Raw genomic sequence first — 18,313 nt, forward strand, 5'->3', positions numbered from 1 at the left:
TCAAGCCCCCCACTGTTTCTTTAATTTCCTTTATGTTCGCCCTTTTGCATTGCATAGGTGCGCCATCTGAGGGGGGGAACCTCCTCTCCTCCTTCCCCAGCAAGCCGTTCTCCTCTCTGCAAAAGGACACTAGTACCCGAGCCCAGCGTCATTTAAGGAGTACTCGGCAGGGTAATGGCCGAGATTTCTGAATCCCCTTTCCGTCCCACTCAAAGCCCTTCCAAGAGCAGACAGAGGCAAAGTCGCCTGCGAAAGAGGCGCGGGGGGGGGGGGGAAGGCTCCGATTCTTTGTTGCGGGGGGGGGGAGAGAATTACCTTGTAAACCCTCGCTAGCTCTTGCAACATCCTACAAATGGTTTACAAATGCAGACATCTCGCCCTCGCCCTCCTGAGCGAAAGGGGCGATTGTCTCCCCACCTTCCCATCAATGCAGGGCTTGAACCTTGTCAATTCAACTCAAGGGTCTGTGGATTGTTCCCTGGAAGAAATGGTGGCGTGAAACTGGCACGCTTCCCCGGCGCCCCCCTTTCTTCTTAAAGGTGGTGATGAGGAAGAGATTTTGCAGGGAATTTTATTCTCATCAAATCAAGCTAATGCAAGGTGGATTGGAGGGTTTTCCTTCCCCGCACGATGCGGAAAGCGCTGGGAAGTTAACGAACCTTTCAGCGGCCCATCCAGACTTGAGTCCCCCTCCTCAATCTTCCCAACCCCCAGTATTTAGTGTTTGTTTTAAAGGTAAGAGACCATTAAAACAAAATCCCCAGCGATGTAGCGGTGATTAATCACCTGGAACTTAAAAGAATAATTCCCTGGGGAGCTTCAGCTGTTAATCCTGAAAAGCTTGATCCAAGGTAGGCATAAAAAAAATTAAAAAAAGACCGAGGAAGAAGAGAAGGGAGGGTGGAAAAGGGGGAGAGAGAAAGAGATAGCCAGTTCTCTCCCCAAGCTACGGTGTGAGTTGGTTTAGCCCAGCTGCAGCAGCTGGGAGGAGAGAGAAAAAAAGATCTCTGTGCGTTCGGATCTTTTTTTTCTTTATGAGCAAATATATATGTATGTATATATGTATATAAGATTAAATAAGCGCCATCCTGACCCCCCCTTTAAAAGAAGCCTCCCTTTCCTCCTATCCTAATTATCCCATTGAGCAAAGGAAGGGGGGGTTAAGACGAAAATTTCAAACCAATCACCCATCTCTCTCTTCTCCCCCCCCTTTCCTCCTCTTCCACCTCCTCCTCCTCCCCGTCTTCCCTCCTCCTCCAAGCAAATCAACCCCCCAACCCCTCTTTGACATGCAACCCTCTTTCGGTTGGGACAAGCCGGCATGCCACTGCAGCTTTAAACGGAATTGGGGAAAATTGGGGATTTTTGCTCTCATGACGGTGGAGGTGAGCTACTGGAGCCGGATTCTTCTGCTTTCGGTGGGGGTTTTGGCAACATCAGCCGCCGGTAAGTGGGGCCAGAGGAGGGTGGCTAAGTTTGGGAAGACCTTTCGAGGTGTGGGTGGCGGGTGATTTTGGGCTGAGGCTGGGGGTTCCCCCAGTCCATGGAGCCACCTAAATTCTCATGCATTTTTCGGCTGTGTGTGTCGGGGCGGAGGGGGGGGTAATCTCTGTGCTTAAGGAAAGCCTTCCTAGGATCTCTGCTTTGCAGTTGTTGTTTTTACAGCAGGATGTTAAAGTTTGCAGGGATCTGGTTGTGAGAGCAATGCTGTTCCAAGGGAGATTTGCTTTTGGGGGTGGGTGGGTGCGTGAGATGGGACGGAAATGGGCAACTCCTCTTTTCAGAATGTCAAATAAGCCTACAACACCCCCCCCCCTTGCAAAGCAGGGTGATAGCTCCATCAAGGTGGGAAATTGAACATGTTTCATGGCTTTTTCCACCCGCCACCCCTCTTGATGATCCCTCGCCAAATGTTGTGTCTGTAAACCTGTAGTTCTTGAATGATGATAGAACCACTGTGTGACACATCACACCTCTTCTCCCCACATTATAAGGACAGAAGGGTTAAGGATGGGCTCCTTCCTATTTTGGCCCTGGCATTTTTGATAACCAGTCTACCAGAAGGGGTAAAAGAGTAGTCTGATATCACAAATGCCCCCCTTTTCCATCCTCGCCCCTGACTGCTTCTCCTGCAAGTGCCCTTGCTGCAGAAACCAAGCAAAGAAATCTATTGCTGAAGTTTCATTTCTTGATGGAGTGGGATTGAGGGAAGGAAGAAGTGGTGGTCAGTTTTCTTCCCTAAGAGGGCTTTCCTAAAATTTCTGTTACTGTCTGGAATAATGAGGATGTCTTCATAGATGGCTGCTTTTGGCACTCTTCCCTACCAGAATCATGAAGGTATTCCTCCCTTCTCTCCCCCCACCCTACTTTTTAAAGTGGTGGGCCACAATCCTAAACATACATTACAAGGGTGTAAACTCCACTGAACATAATGAGAATTACTTCTGCAGAAAGAAAAAAAAATTACAGTGTAGGATTGCTCTGTGGATAGGTTTATATGGTTGGTCAACTTTGTGGTTGTAATTGAAATTCAGCACCGAGGTCTTTCCATAGGGAGAGTCTCTCCAAGAGGACATTGGCTGACAATTAACTGTTTGTCTGAGTATCTTTTGGAAAGTCGTATATGGATGGGGGTTGAGATGGAGGGGGTGTGGAGAGAGTCAACTAACTGGGTACGGGTAGAATATTGCTTTTCACTTGCTGCAGGCGCTTTTTCTTCTTTGCAAAACCTTTGTGGGTCTGTGATGGTGAAAGGGAAGAAAGCAGTCAGATCTGGTTTATCCTACAAGTGGGACACTGGTTAGCCATGGCTGATGGATTGTCATATGGGTCTACTATTCTCCTCCCTTGATCTCCATTGTTTCTTCGCACTGGCTATTTCCAGTTTTAACTTCTGTGATCACTTGATGTTCCCAATTTTGCCTATTCATGTGCCTTTTTAATTTATTTATAAATGGATGCTTGCTTTGAAGTCAAACAATACTTTGGATTGTGTCCAGAGGTACAGTCTGTACTACTATCTCTTGGTTCTCCCTTATGCTCTCCTGCCACCTCCTCAGTCCATGGTCTCCGTGGACTTCAGTGAGTTTCAGTTGGGTTCCTTAAATCCACACCTATTGAATCCACCTGTCTGGTTTTTTAAAAAAGAAAAAATACCTAATCTAGATTTTAGGAAGAAAAATGATATTCCTTCCCCAAGGGAACAAGTTATTACTGCCTAAATAGATATATAAATGAATGCAGTGATTATTTCATGCTTGCTTCCTTGCTCCTTTGTTGCACAGATGTTACTGTTGCCATCAAACTGTTGGCATTTTTCAAGGCTGCGGTGTGATGCTGGCTGGTTAGTCAAAGGATTAGGCACTATAATGGAGCAAAATTGGAACCTCAGTGGTTTGACATCTACCTGGTTCTTTTTCCATAGAAAAAGGTGCTTTATTAGAGAGTAATGACCAGGAGTGCCCAAAGTGTGGCACTACAGTTGTGTGAATAAAACTACCAGGAAGTCGTTGTAGCCTGTATTAAATGTATAAATTCAGTTGTGTATCTAAACCCACCCATCTTACTAGTGTTGCACTAACCTTCTTCTAATTATTGAAACCTGTCAATATTTTGAATTGCTTTTGGAGTTTTGTAAATGAGAATTACAAAAAGGGGCAAATACACCAATTCTCTCTGCAGATGTTGATGGCTGGAGGTGATCATGAGTACAGCCAAATCCTGAGATGCATAGATAGCTTATTCTATGTAAGGTTACTTCTGATTTGGATTGTCTGTCAAAATAGCTTGCTTCTTTTGCATAAAGATATTTTGGAATAAAGCATTTAAGGGGGAAAAAATACAGTAACAAGCTGTAAGAAGGGACAGGTTTTTGGGGGGTTGAAATTTTTCATTTTAACCTAATACTCTGCTCTAAAACAGGATATTCTATACCTAATTTACTTGTGTCTTTACTTGCAAATCAATACAGGGAGAAATTAATCCACTGCTTCCAATGATAACATATTTCATTGCTGAACTGCTTCTGACAGGTTTTAGTCCACAGGAAACTGCATTTATTAACTTACCCTGATATCACAACAACCCTTTGAAGTAGGCTAGACTGAGAGTATAGCAACTCAACCAGAGTCACCCAGGGAGTTTCATACCTGAGTATGGATTTGAACCCAAATCTTGATGGTTCTTATCCAAACATTCTGTCCGTTGCACCAGACTACCTCTCTCAACCCAAGGATACCTGAAAAGGCTGGTGAGTTGCATATGGCTTTGTGGACTTCAAAAGCATGGGGCCATGCTCTCCCACCATATACATTCAGCACTTCAGGGTGGTGGGAATGTTACTAGTTTCTATAAAGGTCACTTCCTGGATTCTACTACTTGGTCATGCTACAGAGGAATGGAGTAACTGAACTTTGGGATATGCAGGTATGGAAAGATTTACTTCTCAAACCAAGGCAGATGTATTGGGCCAGTGGCACATCTAGTCTAGCATCCTATTCTCACAGTGGCCAGCAAGGTGACTCTGGGTAACCTGCAGACCAGGACCTGGTTGAAAGGGTGAGGAAAACCTGCCTAATGTAATTCTTCCAGAAGCCCCTAATGCCTAATATACCACCATAGAATTGCAGAGCTGGAAGGAACCCTAAGGATCATCAAGTCCAACCCCGCGTAATTGCAGGAATATGAGCTGTCCCATACGGGGATTGAACCTGCAACTTTAGCATTATCAGCACCGCACTCTAACCAACTGAGCTATCCAGGCTGGATTGTATTCTTACATGTTTCTATTAGCCTTTCAGATTGTAGGACCATTTTAAATTTTGTTATGTCTTCTAATTGTTAATGAAATATCTTACATAAACTTCCTGATGCTGTGAGCCACTTTGAGCGTGGTTTACCATGGAAAAGCAGGATACAAGTAAACAATGATGGTGGGTACTTTGTTAGTCTCATCATAATTTTTTTCAGCCGTTACTCATGAATTCTGCTTTCCCCATACAGACCGTTGTCGTGTGTTGTGGCTTTGAAGTGGGTATTTTGTTTTTGTTTTTATCAAATTATGCAAATAATATGCTGGTTTCAATCTGTGCATAAGGGATATGAGAGAGCTGACTGATTGGGGAAACGTGTCTCTAGTCTGATACATCTTAGATCCATGCATGATTGAAACAAATTATTTACATGATTCAGGGATAAATCTGAAGTAGAAAGGAGGAGTCAAGAAAAGAGCTCCTGAATAATTAGGGGTGTAGTAGTCATCTTTCTTACCAGTTGTCTAAATCATCATTTGGTCACAACACAGTTGGTGATGAGACCAGAATTTCCAGAGATCCTGATCGCAGGTCCTGTTGTTTCAGTTTTAACAACTGCTTGATAGTTTAACAGCACATTGAATATAAGCAAGCAGGACCAACTATGGGGTGGTGGTGAGGCATTTGGCCTGGACATCAAGTGCAAAGGGAATGACAATGAAACAGCCAAATTTGTTCTTTGTATGTGTGTGCCTGTGCATGTGTGTGTTTAATTGTAGTTTTCATTTGATTCTCTGTTGTCTTTCTTTTGTGTTACCTGTTTTTGTGTTGTTGAATTTTTTAAAAACATTTTTTTTTTAAAAAAAAAATACACTTCTTGATCTTTTGGCATTCGATAAGCTTACCGCCTTTCATTTACTTGTATCTGGCCAAAATGTGGCACACTCTCTCAGTTTAGAGCAGCAATTTTAAGCAAATAAGAGATGTGATTTGGAGATAGATCAATATGCTAACCAATGCAGATTTTGTCATATTAAAAGAGGTCAATTAATATTTATGAACATTTTAAAATACATCCATTCTGATGGCACAAGATTAGACCATGATGATTGTGTCCTCTCTGATCAGCTGATTATATAAACCAGTGGTTCCCAATTAGCTAATTACTGTTTTTCAAAAGCTAAGCCACAGACCCCATACTTTTGAAAATTTTGATAACTCTATGGTAGTTACCTGAGCAAAGCAGTTTTCTGAAGAAAATGTGGGGTGGTCCCTAAAAAGCAAAGGATTTTAAGTATACAGTGGTACCTTGGTTTGCAAACAGTCTGATTTGCATATGTTTTGGTTCGCAAACACATCAGACCCTGAAGTGTGTGTCCTGGTTTGCAAACTTTTTTTGGATTACAACCCATTTTTTTGGATTATGAGCAAAAAAATTGGAGGCCCCATTGGTGAAAGCACGCCTTGGGTTACAACCTGTTTTGGTTTACAAACGGACCTCCAGAATGGATTATGGTTGTAAACCAAGGTAAACCATTAGGTCCAGTCGTGACCAACTCTGGGGTTGCGGCGCTCATCTCGCTTTATTGGCTGAGGGAGCTGGCGTACAGCTTCTGGGTCATGAGGTCAGCATGACTAAACTGCTTCTGGCGAACCAGAGCAGCGCACAGAAACGCCGTTTACCTTCCTGTGTCCCTAACTTGCAAGTATTCTATATGCAGAAGTCTTTTTATATGAAAGAATATTCAGACATGCTATTCCTTACTTGTAATCTAAGATGGTACATCTTAGCAAAACTTTAGAAACATATGGTTCTGCTAACTGAGGGATCTTGCACCTTCAAGTTGTAAGTGATGGCTTCATCAGGGCTTGATAAAATATTGCTGAAAACTGGGTAGAAAACAGCTGGAATTTTGTAATGTTCGTATTATTATTATTAGTCTGCTCAAAGTGGCTCACGACATCAGGAAGTTTATGCAAAATATTTCACTAAAAATTAGAAGACATAACAAAATTTAAATTGTCCAACAAACTGAAAGGCTAATAGAAACATACCATAAATATAAGAATATAACCCAGCCTGCATTGCTCAGTTGGTTAGAGTGTTGTGCTGATAATGCTAAGGTTGCAGGTTCAGTCCCCATATGGGACAGCTGCATATTCCTGCAATACACAGTTTTGGACTAGATGATCCTCAGGATTCCTTCCAGCTCTACAATTCTGAGGCCTCTTCCATCCCCCAGCTGAGCAGTTCAGCAAAGCCCCAGTGCTCCTCAACTCACACGTGAGCCTTGAGAGGCGTCAGGACTCGCTCACTGTGTAGGGCTGGGCCATGTTTTTCTGCTGCTGCTTCCTTCCCTAAGGAAGGCCTGCCCTAGGGGAGGAAGAAGCAGCCGAAATAAATTCCAGTCATTATGATATATCAGCATATACCAGCATTTAGCTGCTGATATATCACGATGTTGAAACGAAAGTGTCACCCAGCCCGAGCACTAAACTAAATCATCAGAGGGTGAGCTGTTGTGCTAGTCATTGTGGCAATTTGCTTAGCTATTTCCCCTGTTGGGAACGTGAAGCCCAAACTCATGAGGCAAGATTCAATGAAAACCCTACCTACAAGTACTGGTAGAGTGCTCAAAGCTTGATAGTTGTTGAAAGCAATTAAAGTTCTTTTCAGTTAAAAAGTAGAGAGCAAGGGGAAGGAATCAGTTACATTTTTTTTTTTTACGATATGCAAGTGAGCTGTTTGCAATCTCTTCCCCCACCCCTGCAATCACAAGAGTGAGTCTTAAGAAACTGCACCATAGGTTTGCTCCCAATCCCAGCTCACTTGCCATCCAACAACTCTTTCACAAGTTTTTCCCCTGCCAGCAAGCAGGCGCTGTTCATGAGCAGTGGCAGGATGATCTGTGGAAGGCTTTCACTGTGCAATTAACAAGGTAAGTGAGTCCAAGGCAGGGGATAGTGCTGGGGACCCCTCTGGCACCATCCCCTGCCAGGGACCCCCACTGGTCCCCAGACCCCTAACTGGGAACCGCTGATATAAACAAACTACTGCAAGAGATTTTATGATGCTTAGAGGCCTTAAAAGCTGGACTTGGAGTTGGTGTTGCCTGTAATCAAGTCTAATCTTCAGCTTCAAATGAAAGTGGGAAACCTTGGTACAATCATGCCTTGGTTCCCAAACGCCTTGCAAGTCGAACGTTTTGGCTCCCAAACGCCGCAAACCCAGAAGTGAGTGTTCTGGTTTGTGAAAGTTCTTTGGAACCCGAACATCCAACACAGCTTACACAGCTTCCTATTGGCTGCAGGAGCTTCATATAAATAGCCAAGGTACCTTCTGAAAGTAGTCAGTGTAAATATATTTCCTTTTTTAACCTGGTATTTCTACCAGCAGTGATTTTGTGATTTGATTTCTTCCTCAGGTTTCTGATTTATTGTGCTCGGTGTCCTCTTTGACATATAGGGCAACACGATTGCCGGCATGACCTACTCTCTTTTATGTAGAGATTTTATATCCAGAGATAACTGCATTGCATTGATTATCACCATTCCACCAGGCATCTTACATTCCCACTATATCAGCGGGTGCTCTTAAGTCACCCATCTTGGCTTTGAAGATTCTGGTATGAAATGTGTTTCCCCTTTCATCTGGAATCTTCCTTTCCTTTTGCTCTCCTTCCCACCACCTGCTCTTTTCTCAAGGGTAGGGGTCAGCTACTGCAGGTCCCTGTCAGTGCACCTCCATTATCTCCTCACTGCCCACCCAGAGGTGGATGTAATAAAAGAAAAGAATAAGAATAAGAATAAGAATAAGAATTTATTATTTATACCCCGCCCATCTGGCTGGGCTTCCCCAGCCACTCTGGGCGGCTTCCAAAAGAATATTAAAATACTATAATACATCAAACATTAAAAGCTTCCCGAAACAGGGCTGCCTTCAGATGTCTTCTAAAAGCCTGGTAGTTGTTCTCTTTGACATCTGGTGGGAGGGTGTTCCACAGGGAAGGCGCCACTACCGAAAAGGACCTCTGCCTGGTTCCCTGTAACTTGGCTTCTTGCAGTGAGGGAACTGCCAGAAGGCCCTCGGTGCTGGACCTCAGTGTCCGGGTAGAACAATGGGGGTGGAGACGCTCCTTCAGATATACTGGACCAAGGCCATTTAGGGCTTTAAAGGTCAGCACCAACACTTTGAATTGTGCTCGGAAACATACTGGGAGCCAATGTAGGTCTTTCAAGACCGGTGTTATGTTGTCTCTGCGGCCGCTCCCAGTCACCAGTCTAGCTGCCGCATTCTGGATTAGTTGTAGTTTCCGGGTCACCTTCAAAGGTAGCCCCACGTAGAGCGCATTGCAGTAATCCAAGCAGGAGATAACCAGAGCATGCACCACTCTGGCGAGACAGTCCGCAGGCAGATAGGGTCTCAGCCTGCATACCAGATGGAGCTGGTAAACAGCTGCCCTGGATACAGATTTGACCTGTGCCTCCATGGACAGCTGTGAGTCCAAAATGACTCCCAGGCCGCACACCTGGTCCTTCAGGGGCACAGTTACCCCATTCAGGACCAGGGAATCCTCCACACCTGCCCGCCTCCTGTCCCCCAAAAACAGTACTTCTGTCTTGTCAGGATTCAACCTCAATCTGTTAGCCGCCATCCAACCTCCAACCGCCTCCAGGCACTCACACAGCCTTCATTGCCTTCACTGGTTCTGATTTGAAAGAGAGGTAGAGCTGGGTATCATCCGCATACTGATGAACACCCAGCCCAAATCCCCTGATGATCTCTCCCAGCGGCTTCATGTAGATGTTGAAAAGCATGGGGGAGAGGACAGAACCCTGAGGCACCCCACAAGTGAGGGCCCAGGGGTCTGAACACTCATTCCCCCCCCCACCACTTTCTGAACACGGCCCAGGAGGAAGGAGCGGAACCACTGTATAACAGTGCCCCAGCTCCCAGCCCCTCAAGACGGTCCAGAAGGATGTTATGGTCGAAAAAAAGGCTGTGGTGCTTGTGGCAATAGGATCTGGCAGCAGCTGTTTGGATTGGGTGGGGTTGCAGCCCTGGCCTTCCATTTCTTATTCCAGGCTTTGCCAACCATGTGCCCTCCAGATGTTTTGGAGTAGAACTCCCACCAGCCCTGGCCAATATAATTGATGAGCTGTTGTCCCAAACATCTGGAGGGTGCCAGGTTGGTGAAGACTCCATTCTCAAAACTGTTTGCTGAGGGAACCTGATTGCTGACCACAGTTTCTAAGACTTCAGAGCACTCCAGCATCAGCACGCAGCTTCCAGGACACTGTGAGAGATTAAAATGGCCGCTAAGCTATTGCTACCACCAAATTAGCTTAGGAGGTGTTTCACCAGAGTGCCTTTGGCCAAGGGCCCCCTCAGGCCTGGATGGATTTAGGGACTGGTATGACCAGGAAATCAGCCCTGAATGCTCACTGGAAGGACAGATCCTGAAACTGAGGCTCCAATACTTTGGCCACCTCATGAGAAGAGAAGACTCCCTGGAAAAGACCCTGATGTTGGGAAAGATTGAGGGCACAAGGAGAAGGGGCGACAGAGGATGAGATGGTTGGACAGTGTTCTCAAAGCTACCAGCATGAGATTTACCGAACTGCGGGAGGCAGTGGAAGACAGGAGTGCCTGGCATGCTCTCGTCCATGGGGTCACAAAGAGTTGGACACAACTAAACGACTAAACAATGACCAGGCTAGGAAAGATGAGTGCTCATTCCAGTAGAGGTCATCCCCAAATAGTCCCCTTATGAGGAAATTGTGGGTGGTATGTTGGGACAGGAAAGAGATTCCCTAAGACCTAATAGGTGACCCTGGTTTTTTTGTTTGTGTCTGTGTTTAAAAATGGGCCATAATTCAGTTGGTAAAGCAGCTACTTTGAAAGTAAGAGATTCCTTGGTATCTCCCATTAAAAGTATCAGCTGATTACAATCAATTATTATTGCTTCATTTTTTAAAAAAAAGAATATTCAAAATGGCTGATAAGAAAAACACGACTGATTGACCACTGTGAAAGACCTCTGCCTGAAATCTTTCAAAGCTACCACTGGTACACCATACTGGGATGGGCCAATGTTCTGACTTGGTAAAAGAGACAGAAATACTTTTGGAATCCAAAAAAAGAAAAAAAGAAAATACATTTTGAGTGATGGGGAACGTATGAGACAGTTTCATATGGTCTGCATGTGACTAGGCTCACTTACTAGAGCCATCTTGTGCTAGAACTAATGAACATTTCTGCTCCTTTGGTGTTGTGATTTTATTTTATTCCTACTCCTTGCTTATACTATGAATTAGTTCACTTAATCTGTAATAAAGTTGTGGGTGCAGTGTCCTACTCTTTGGGGGGGGGGGTTTAGACTGGCTGACCTTCCCATTAATTCCAGTGCTAAGATTAGAATCTGGGAGTGGAAAAGAAGTATACAGATGTCCCAATTGCTGAATGCTAAGATTGAGAGGGGAAAGAAAGCCAACTGAGATTCAGATCCATCTGAACATCTTGAAACAAGTAGAACTTGCCTCTTGGTAGACTGTAAAAGCATGAGAATTGCCTCAATAGCTTTTCTAGTCTAGCATTTTGTTTCCAAGAGGTAGCATACATTTGCCTCTTTGGGGTTATAAGCAAGATGTGAAGGTGATAGCATTCCCTTATTATTTGTGCCCAGAGTGTGAGATGTAGGTGTTCTACCTCTGCATTTGAAGGCTTAACTTTGCTTCAATGGCCAATGGCAATGTATAGGTTATCCTCCACAAAGCAGTTCAATCTTTTAAGGAAGCGATCTATTAGAACACCCTGTGGTATCACAACAGTGTTATGCCTTGGGTTAATTCCATGTGTGTCAGGTACCATTTTAGTTTAAGAAACAGTGCAGCTCAAGATCATCTCAAAAAGTGCTGTGGTGGAACCTGCTGTTCTAAATTGGGATTTGGGAAATGTCGAGGAAAGTCTTCCCTGGCCTTTCCAATCCCCACCCCAGTACAAGTAAACACTGAGAGTTTGGGGATAAATAAATCTGTTCCACAGAAAGTTGTAGTGAAGATATACACAGTTTAATTTCCAAACCATGCCCCTACAGTTTATTTTATATCTCTGTGTTGAAATAAGGGGACTCTTTTCCACACACACCCATCCCCCCCCAAGCTCAGATTTGGGAATTCATTGTCACATTAGTACCACAAAGGCTGGATTATTAATAATTTAAATAATAGCAGAAATAGCATTAGCAGTGACAAATGCCACTGTCCAAACAACATACCTTGGTATTTGATTCTTCTGGTGGTCAGGCTCACACATCCTGGTGTTTCAGCAGTACAAACCTTGTCAAGGGACACCCTGGTCTCAGGATTGTTCAGTCTGCCTGCTGAGCTTTTTCTGCAGAGCCACTGATGGGAAGGAAGGCGAGAGGTAACCTTGTGTTGCCGTCTTCCAGTTGTCTGGGAGGTTCTGTCAGAAGGAGACACATATCAAAATGGGTGCGTGGAATATGATCCAGGCACTCTGCCATAGGATCTCGGTCATTCATGTTCACTGTCAGGTTGATTCACTGTTGAGAGTATCACTAAGCAATTTGCCAGGATGATTTCCCCCTCTTCTCTTCCCTCCCCCTGTCTTGCATCGAGCTCTTTCTTACAATCATTGGTTTAGACGCTCTAAAGGAGCCTGACATTTGATGGGGCTCCTCCTCAGCCATTATTTATCAATTAATTAAAACAATTGATTAAATGGCTAATTAAAAGAGCCAGTGTTGTATAGTTCTCAGCCATGAAATTCTCTGGGTGACCTTGAGCTGGTCACTTTCTAGTCTACCTCACAGAGTTGCTGTGAAAGAAAAATAGGGGAGGCAGGAGAGCCACATACATCACATTGAGCTTCTCGGAGGAAAAGTGGGGTGCAACCGTAATGATTGATAAAACATGACAGGTTTTGACAATCTATCTCTTAAGCACAGGAGGGCTCATATTCAGGGTTTCTGTTCAGCCATGTTCTTTCATGATACAGTGGTACCTCATGTTAAGGACTTAATTCGTTCTGGAGGTCTGTTCTTAACCTGAAACTGTTCTTAACCTGAGGTACCACTTTAGCTAACGGGGCCTCCCACTGCTGCCATGCTGCTGCTGCATGATTTCTGTTCTTATTCTGAAGCAAAGTTCTTAACCCGAGGTACTATTTCTGGATTAGCGGAGTCTGTAACCTGAAGTGTCTGTAACCCGAGGTAGCACTGTAATTGAAATAGAGAGAACCAATGTGGTGCCTTCCAGAGGTTGTTAGACTACGTCTCTCATCAATCATGGCTATTGGCTTTCCAGCTGGAGCTGATGGGAATTGAAGTCCACAAACATATTGAGAATGCCACATTTGCTATACCTGCTAGACCAGGCATCCCCAACCTTCAGCCCTCCAGATGTTTTGGACTACAATTCCCACCATCCCTGACCTGGTCCTGTTAGCTAGGGATCATGGGAGTTGTAGGCCAAAACATCTGGAGGGCTGCAGTTTGGGGATGGCTGTGCTAGACTGCAAAGAGTTCAATCAAGGCATTCCACCCTCCACTTCTTTTCTTTCCCATCTGATGCTCAGCATTCTGTGGATTGGTTTTTTGTTTGTTAGTTTTTTGTGGTTTGTTTGTAGACTTAAACAGACCTTTACTTCAGCAGACCTTGAAATCCCCCTGAGTATGCTGGTGCTTCTTGTTCCGCAGTTACTTTGTTTTGGGTTCACATTCTGTTGACACTCACCACCTGAGTTTGCAGTTAGAAGGAATGCTAAGTGGGTGAGAAATTGGATCCTCAAAGGCGTGGTGGTTTCAGAGAAGAATAAAATATAAATGGAAGCCAGTTCTTCCAGCCTGTTCTGCAGTCACACTCCAGTCTGAAAAGTAATGGAGCTCTGGGTGGAGCTGTGCAAATGAAAGGTCAGGGCTATGCAAATCTCATGTGTTATATTTCTTAGCTCTTAAGGTGTTGTTGTTGGGGTTTTGTTGGGTTTTATTCCCTATACTGGAGAACCTTGAAGGAAAGTGATTTTTCACAGTCTTATTTTGTGTCGCATAAGACAGTACAGGAAAAGAATACCTTTTTCTAAATGTTGTGCCAAAATTGATCCAAAAATGGATGTCCTCTCTTGAGGAAGTTTTGCAACTCCGTAAAGGTAAAGGTAAAGGTAAAGGTAAAGGGATCCCTGACCATTAGGTCCAGTCGTGACCGACTCTGGGGTTGTGGCGCTCATCTCGCTTTATTGGCCGAGGGAGCCGGCATACAGCTTCCGGGCCATGTGGCCAGCATGACTAAGCCACTTCTGGTGAACCAGAGCAGCACAAAGAAATGCCGTTTACCTTCCCGCTGGAGTGGTACCTATTTATCTACTTGCACTTTGACGTGCTTTCGAACTGCTACGTTGGCAGGAGCAGGGACCGAGCAACGGGACCTCACCCTGTCACAGGGATTCGAACCGCCGACCTTCTGATTGGCAAGTCCTAGGCTCTGTGGTTTAACCAACAGCGCCACCTGCGTCCCTTTGCAACTCCATACCCGGCACTAAATGAAAAGTATCTGTATTTAAAGATTTGTACAAAGTCTTAGGTGTGTGATAATGCCAGCTAAGCCATTGTTTCATGCATCACAGCACAGAGCATCTGTTGAATTGCTGTGTCTCTTAAAAGGCTTTCTAGAAAACATGATAGTAATGCCTCCCCTGCCCTCTGCAAGACCCTTTGTCACACCTTTGCTTAAATCAGCCATTTATATCCAGGCAGGGAGAAGAGGGTTCCTTGGCTGAAATTAAAGCCTAGGCTGCTACTTTTGACTGAACATAGCTTGTGCACCTTTAAAAACTGTTAGTTCAAGGGCAGTTCTGGGGGGGGGGGAGATTCCTATTACGTCAGTTGTTTCCTGAGAAAATCTTTACCAGCTGAAGTCATGTTAAAGACACAGAAGATTGTGCTGGATTCATTGGTGGATGAATTATGGTCTTGAGCTGATTTCTTACAGCTTTCATAGCCAGCACCCACAAACATAGGTTTAGGGGGCTGGGGTCACAAAGTGGAATGAGTTAGAGGCTTTTGAGCAAATGTGAGAACTCTCAGTCTTGGGTCTAAAGAAGTTCAAAGCATGTGCAAAGACTGTTTCCTATAGTGAAAAACAGTTGTAACCAGTACCAGGAAATCTGGTCATCTTGTGGTCAGTAAGATTGCATACATACAAATATACCTTCCTCCAGGAGCAAGTGTGCGTTTTTCCATTTTCCCTCCAGCTCTCACTCTTCTATGCTTGGCTCAGATGATAGTGCAGGCATTTATGCTCACCTCCATAAGTCTCTTGGCTATTTTTAGCTCCCCCTAGGTGCTGAACATGTTTCTATTTCAATCATTTATTTGGTGTGATCATTGATATTATTTGAAGCCAGCACATTTCTTAAAAGACTTGAAACATTGCTCTTGATGGAGCAGAGAGAGTTTGGAAGGGTTTTCATGATTGTGGTCTGCACACTTCCGGGGAAGGGGCACTTTTGTGTTTCCCACAAGGGCCAGCCAATTGGTGTTCTGAACATCTGGCTTCTCCTGGCAACAGGAAAAAGCAGTTGCTCCTGAGCTCAATTCAGTATGGAAGTTTGTATGTACATCCCAGGTGTGGTGACTGTGGATCTTCAGTGACGTCTCTGCTTAAGCGGTGAACAACTTAAAAAGTTCAGGACTTTTCGTTCAAAGGAATAGCAGTGTGAGCAACTCATATAGAATGTGGAAATTAGGACTTGATTTTTGGTGGAAATTCTCAGCTCCTGATGAGGGAACAAGCAATGGGATTTCCTGAGGAGGTTCAGTAGTTCTCTTTTCACCCCCCCCCAGAGAGTTTAGATTTTAAAATACCAAACTGGCTTCCTGCTGTGTTGTTGCCTCTTCTGCTTTGTTGACTAGATAAAACATGATTCTCTCCCCCCCCTCCCCAATATCATTGTAAATACTTGACTAGCACTGGCCATGTAAAAGAGTGCTATGGCTTTTGGACTCTCTGTCTTCAGGGAGTCATTTCCATTGTGATTTGTGTGCTGAATTACCCCTGCTTATTTGCCATGGAATCCCAGTGCAACAACAGTAAATTCTAAGTGATGTTCAAGGGTGCATGTTGAATTTGTGTGGAGCACAGGCTAAGCCTGGTGGGCTTTGTCAGGAGTGGGGAACTGGCTCCAGCCCGTGTGCTGAACGCTTACCTTATATATCTCATGGGACACATTTAACAGGCTGGTAGGGCCACCCGCCTGCAAATGCCTGACATCGTTCTAATGGGCCTCACTCTCAGTACTGATCAATGCTGAGTGCAAGGTCCATGTGCTGCATTGTGGAGTTATCCATTAGAAACCCTGGTGTAGCCAATCTCAAGTGGTCAGTCAATGAGTCCTGCTTGGCAAGGAACAATTAGGAATACACTCTAGAGACTTACGACTGATCTTTTCCAGTCATGTCCTTACCTGCCATCACATATGTTGTGATGTCATAAACCAAATTGGAGCTATTGAGGAGCCTATTGGGTCTATTGAGGAGTTTCTGCACCATTGAAATATGTAAACAAAGTGCAGTTTTATACACACTTAATATTCATTGATAGTTACGCATTATTGGGAAGATAGTGTTGGGCAAGCTTCCTTTCAGAGATGCTTGCTTGCCATGGAAGATCTGATTGAATAACTCTTGAGATGCTTCCAAAGCTGAAGTCAAATCAGCATGGTCAAGCATCTACAGAGCCCACCTGGGTGCCAACTGACAAGAGTCTCCTAGACATGCTGCAAGGAGGAGGTGGACTTACTGAGAGAGAAGGGCCCATGGAGGGTGACTTGCCAAAAGACCCTTCAAAAGCTGGAGTTCACACTGTAAATCTCTGTGTAACTTTGTAAGACTCCTGCAAGCACATCTTTGAAGCCATAACAGAGTGTTGAAATAGAAATGGGGGTAGCCCCGGGTCCAGATTCTGCTTAGTGACAAATGGCATTGGTCCAAACTTTTTCTTTCAGCCTGCCTACCATGCAGGATTGTTGTGGTGCAGGGGGTGCTGGTGGAATCCCATGTATCCTGTCCTTAATTACTTGGAAGAAGAAGAAGAAGAAGAAGAAGAAGAAGAAGAAGAAGAAGAGGAGGAGGAGGAGTTTGGATGTGATATCCCACTTTATCACTACCCGAAGGAGTCTCAAAGTGGCTAACATTCCCCTTTCCCTTTCTCCCCCACAACAAACACTCTTTGAGGTGAGTGGGGCTGAGAGACTTCAGAGAAGTGTGACTAGCCCAAGGTCACCCAGCAGCTGCATGTGGAGGAGCGGGGACGCGAACCCGGTTCACCAGATTACGAGTCTACTGCTCTTAACTACTACACCACAATGGCTCTCTCTTACTTGGAGAAAGCCTGAAGAAAGTTTTTAATGTTTAGTGTTCTGTTGGGAGCTGCCCAGAGTGGCTGGGGAAACCCAGCCAGATGGGTGGGGTATAAATAATAAAATTATTATTATTATTCCAAATGCAATAAATAAAAACAAGCATCTGCAGGATTAAATTCCAGTGTGGTTTAAATAGCCTAACCCTTAAGCCTTTTCTTCTCATAGCTTTCCAGAAGCATGGACTGATTGCTCCTGGATAGAACAGTGTTTTCTTCTCTGCAATGAAAAATAAATCTCCATGCATTTTAGTTGATGGAGTCATAAATATTCATAACCTGCCACAATAACATGTGACCTGTAGTGTCCTTGACCTCAAAAGTCAGATACGGTTCTCTTATGGCTCTTCTTATTACATAAGAAAGCAGGTTTTAAGTTGGTGCTGTGGATTCTGTTTTAAGAGATTGTGAGTACAGGTGTCAGGCTTTGCAACTGAAATCACTTTCAAGCAGGTGAATGTTATTTGTAAAAGAGACACTTAATATAACTGACTTAAATGCAAGCACACACATATTGTAAAGCTTCCAGTTTTAGCCTCCCTCCATGCAGGACAACACCACTTGATGCGCTGTCACTTGATGGGCATCCACCAGCCTGGAACTGTCCAGATGTTTTGGACTCCAACTCCCATCAGCCCCAGTTGGAGTCAGAAAGAACTGGAGGGCATAAGGTTGGAGAGGGATGGGCGATTGAAATCTGCAGGAGCTCCTTGTCCATCTACTGTCTCTGGCATTTAGAATTGCTGCTGAGCCTGCTTGTTGTCACATCAACAGGTATGACCCATTTGAATGGCAGGGCCTTCTTTGTGGTGACACCTGGAGTGCAGAACTCCCTCCCCATCGAGTTGCAGCTGTTCCTCACATTGTCATCTTTCTGTCAACAGTTAAAAACATACTCAAGTGTCTGGGGAATGGTGATTGGGAATGATTGCCCATTATTTATTTCTACTGTATACAGCATGGCACATTCTTGCTGTTTTTAATATTAGTTTTATATTATGACATTTAAGGATTTTGATTGGAGTGATTTGGTTTGTAGTATGCAACCCTAAGCTGTGGCAGAGAAGGGTGTGGTAAAACTGTAACAAATAAATAACACCCATGTGTGAACCAGTCTTGAACCGGGT

The 18,313-nt window shown here is 44.4% G+C and overlaps 1 protein-coding gene across 4 annotated transcripts in view; it reads left to right on the top strand.

The window, feature by feature from the left end:
• Window positions 1-1,035: 1,035 nt before the first annotated feature.
• The window catches only part of CSMD2 (CUB and Sushi multiple domains 2), a 492,929-nt gene continuing 475,651 nt past the window's right edge, over window positions 1,036-18,313 (top strand). For 3 of the 4 annotated variants that reach the window (XM_082233177.1, XM_082233182.1, XM_082233183.1), the window contains exon 1: window positions 1,037-1,446. In XM_082233177.1, coding sequence (XP_082089303.1) covers window positions 1,290-1,446 — 157 coding nt within the window. In that variant the 5' untranslated portion in view covers window positions 1,037-1,289. Of the gene's footprint in view, window positions 1,447-18,313 lie in introns of all 4 variants that reach the window. The other variant, XM_082233181.1, reaches the window with a different exon arrangement.

The sequence above is a fragment of the Podarcis vaucheri genome, assembly GCF_965113315.1.
Source record: "Podarcis vaucheri genome assembly, chromosome: 7".
Taxonomy (NCBI): Eukaryota; Metazoa; Chordata; class Lepidosauria; order Squamata; family Lacertidae; genus Podarcis; species Podarcis vaucheri.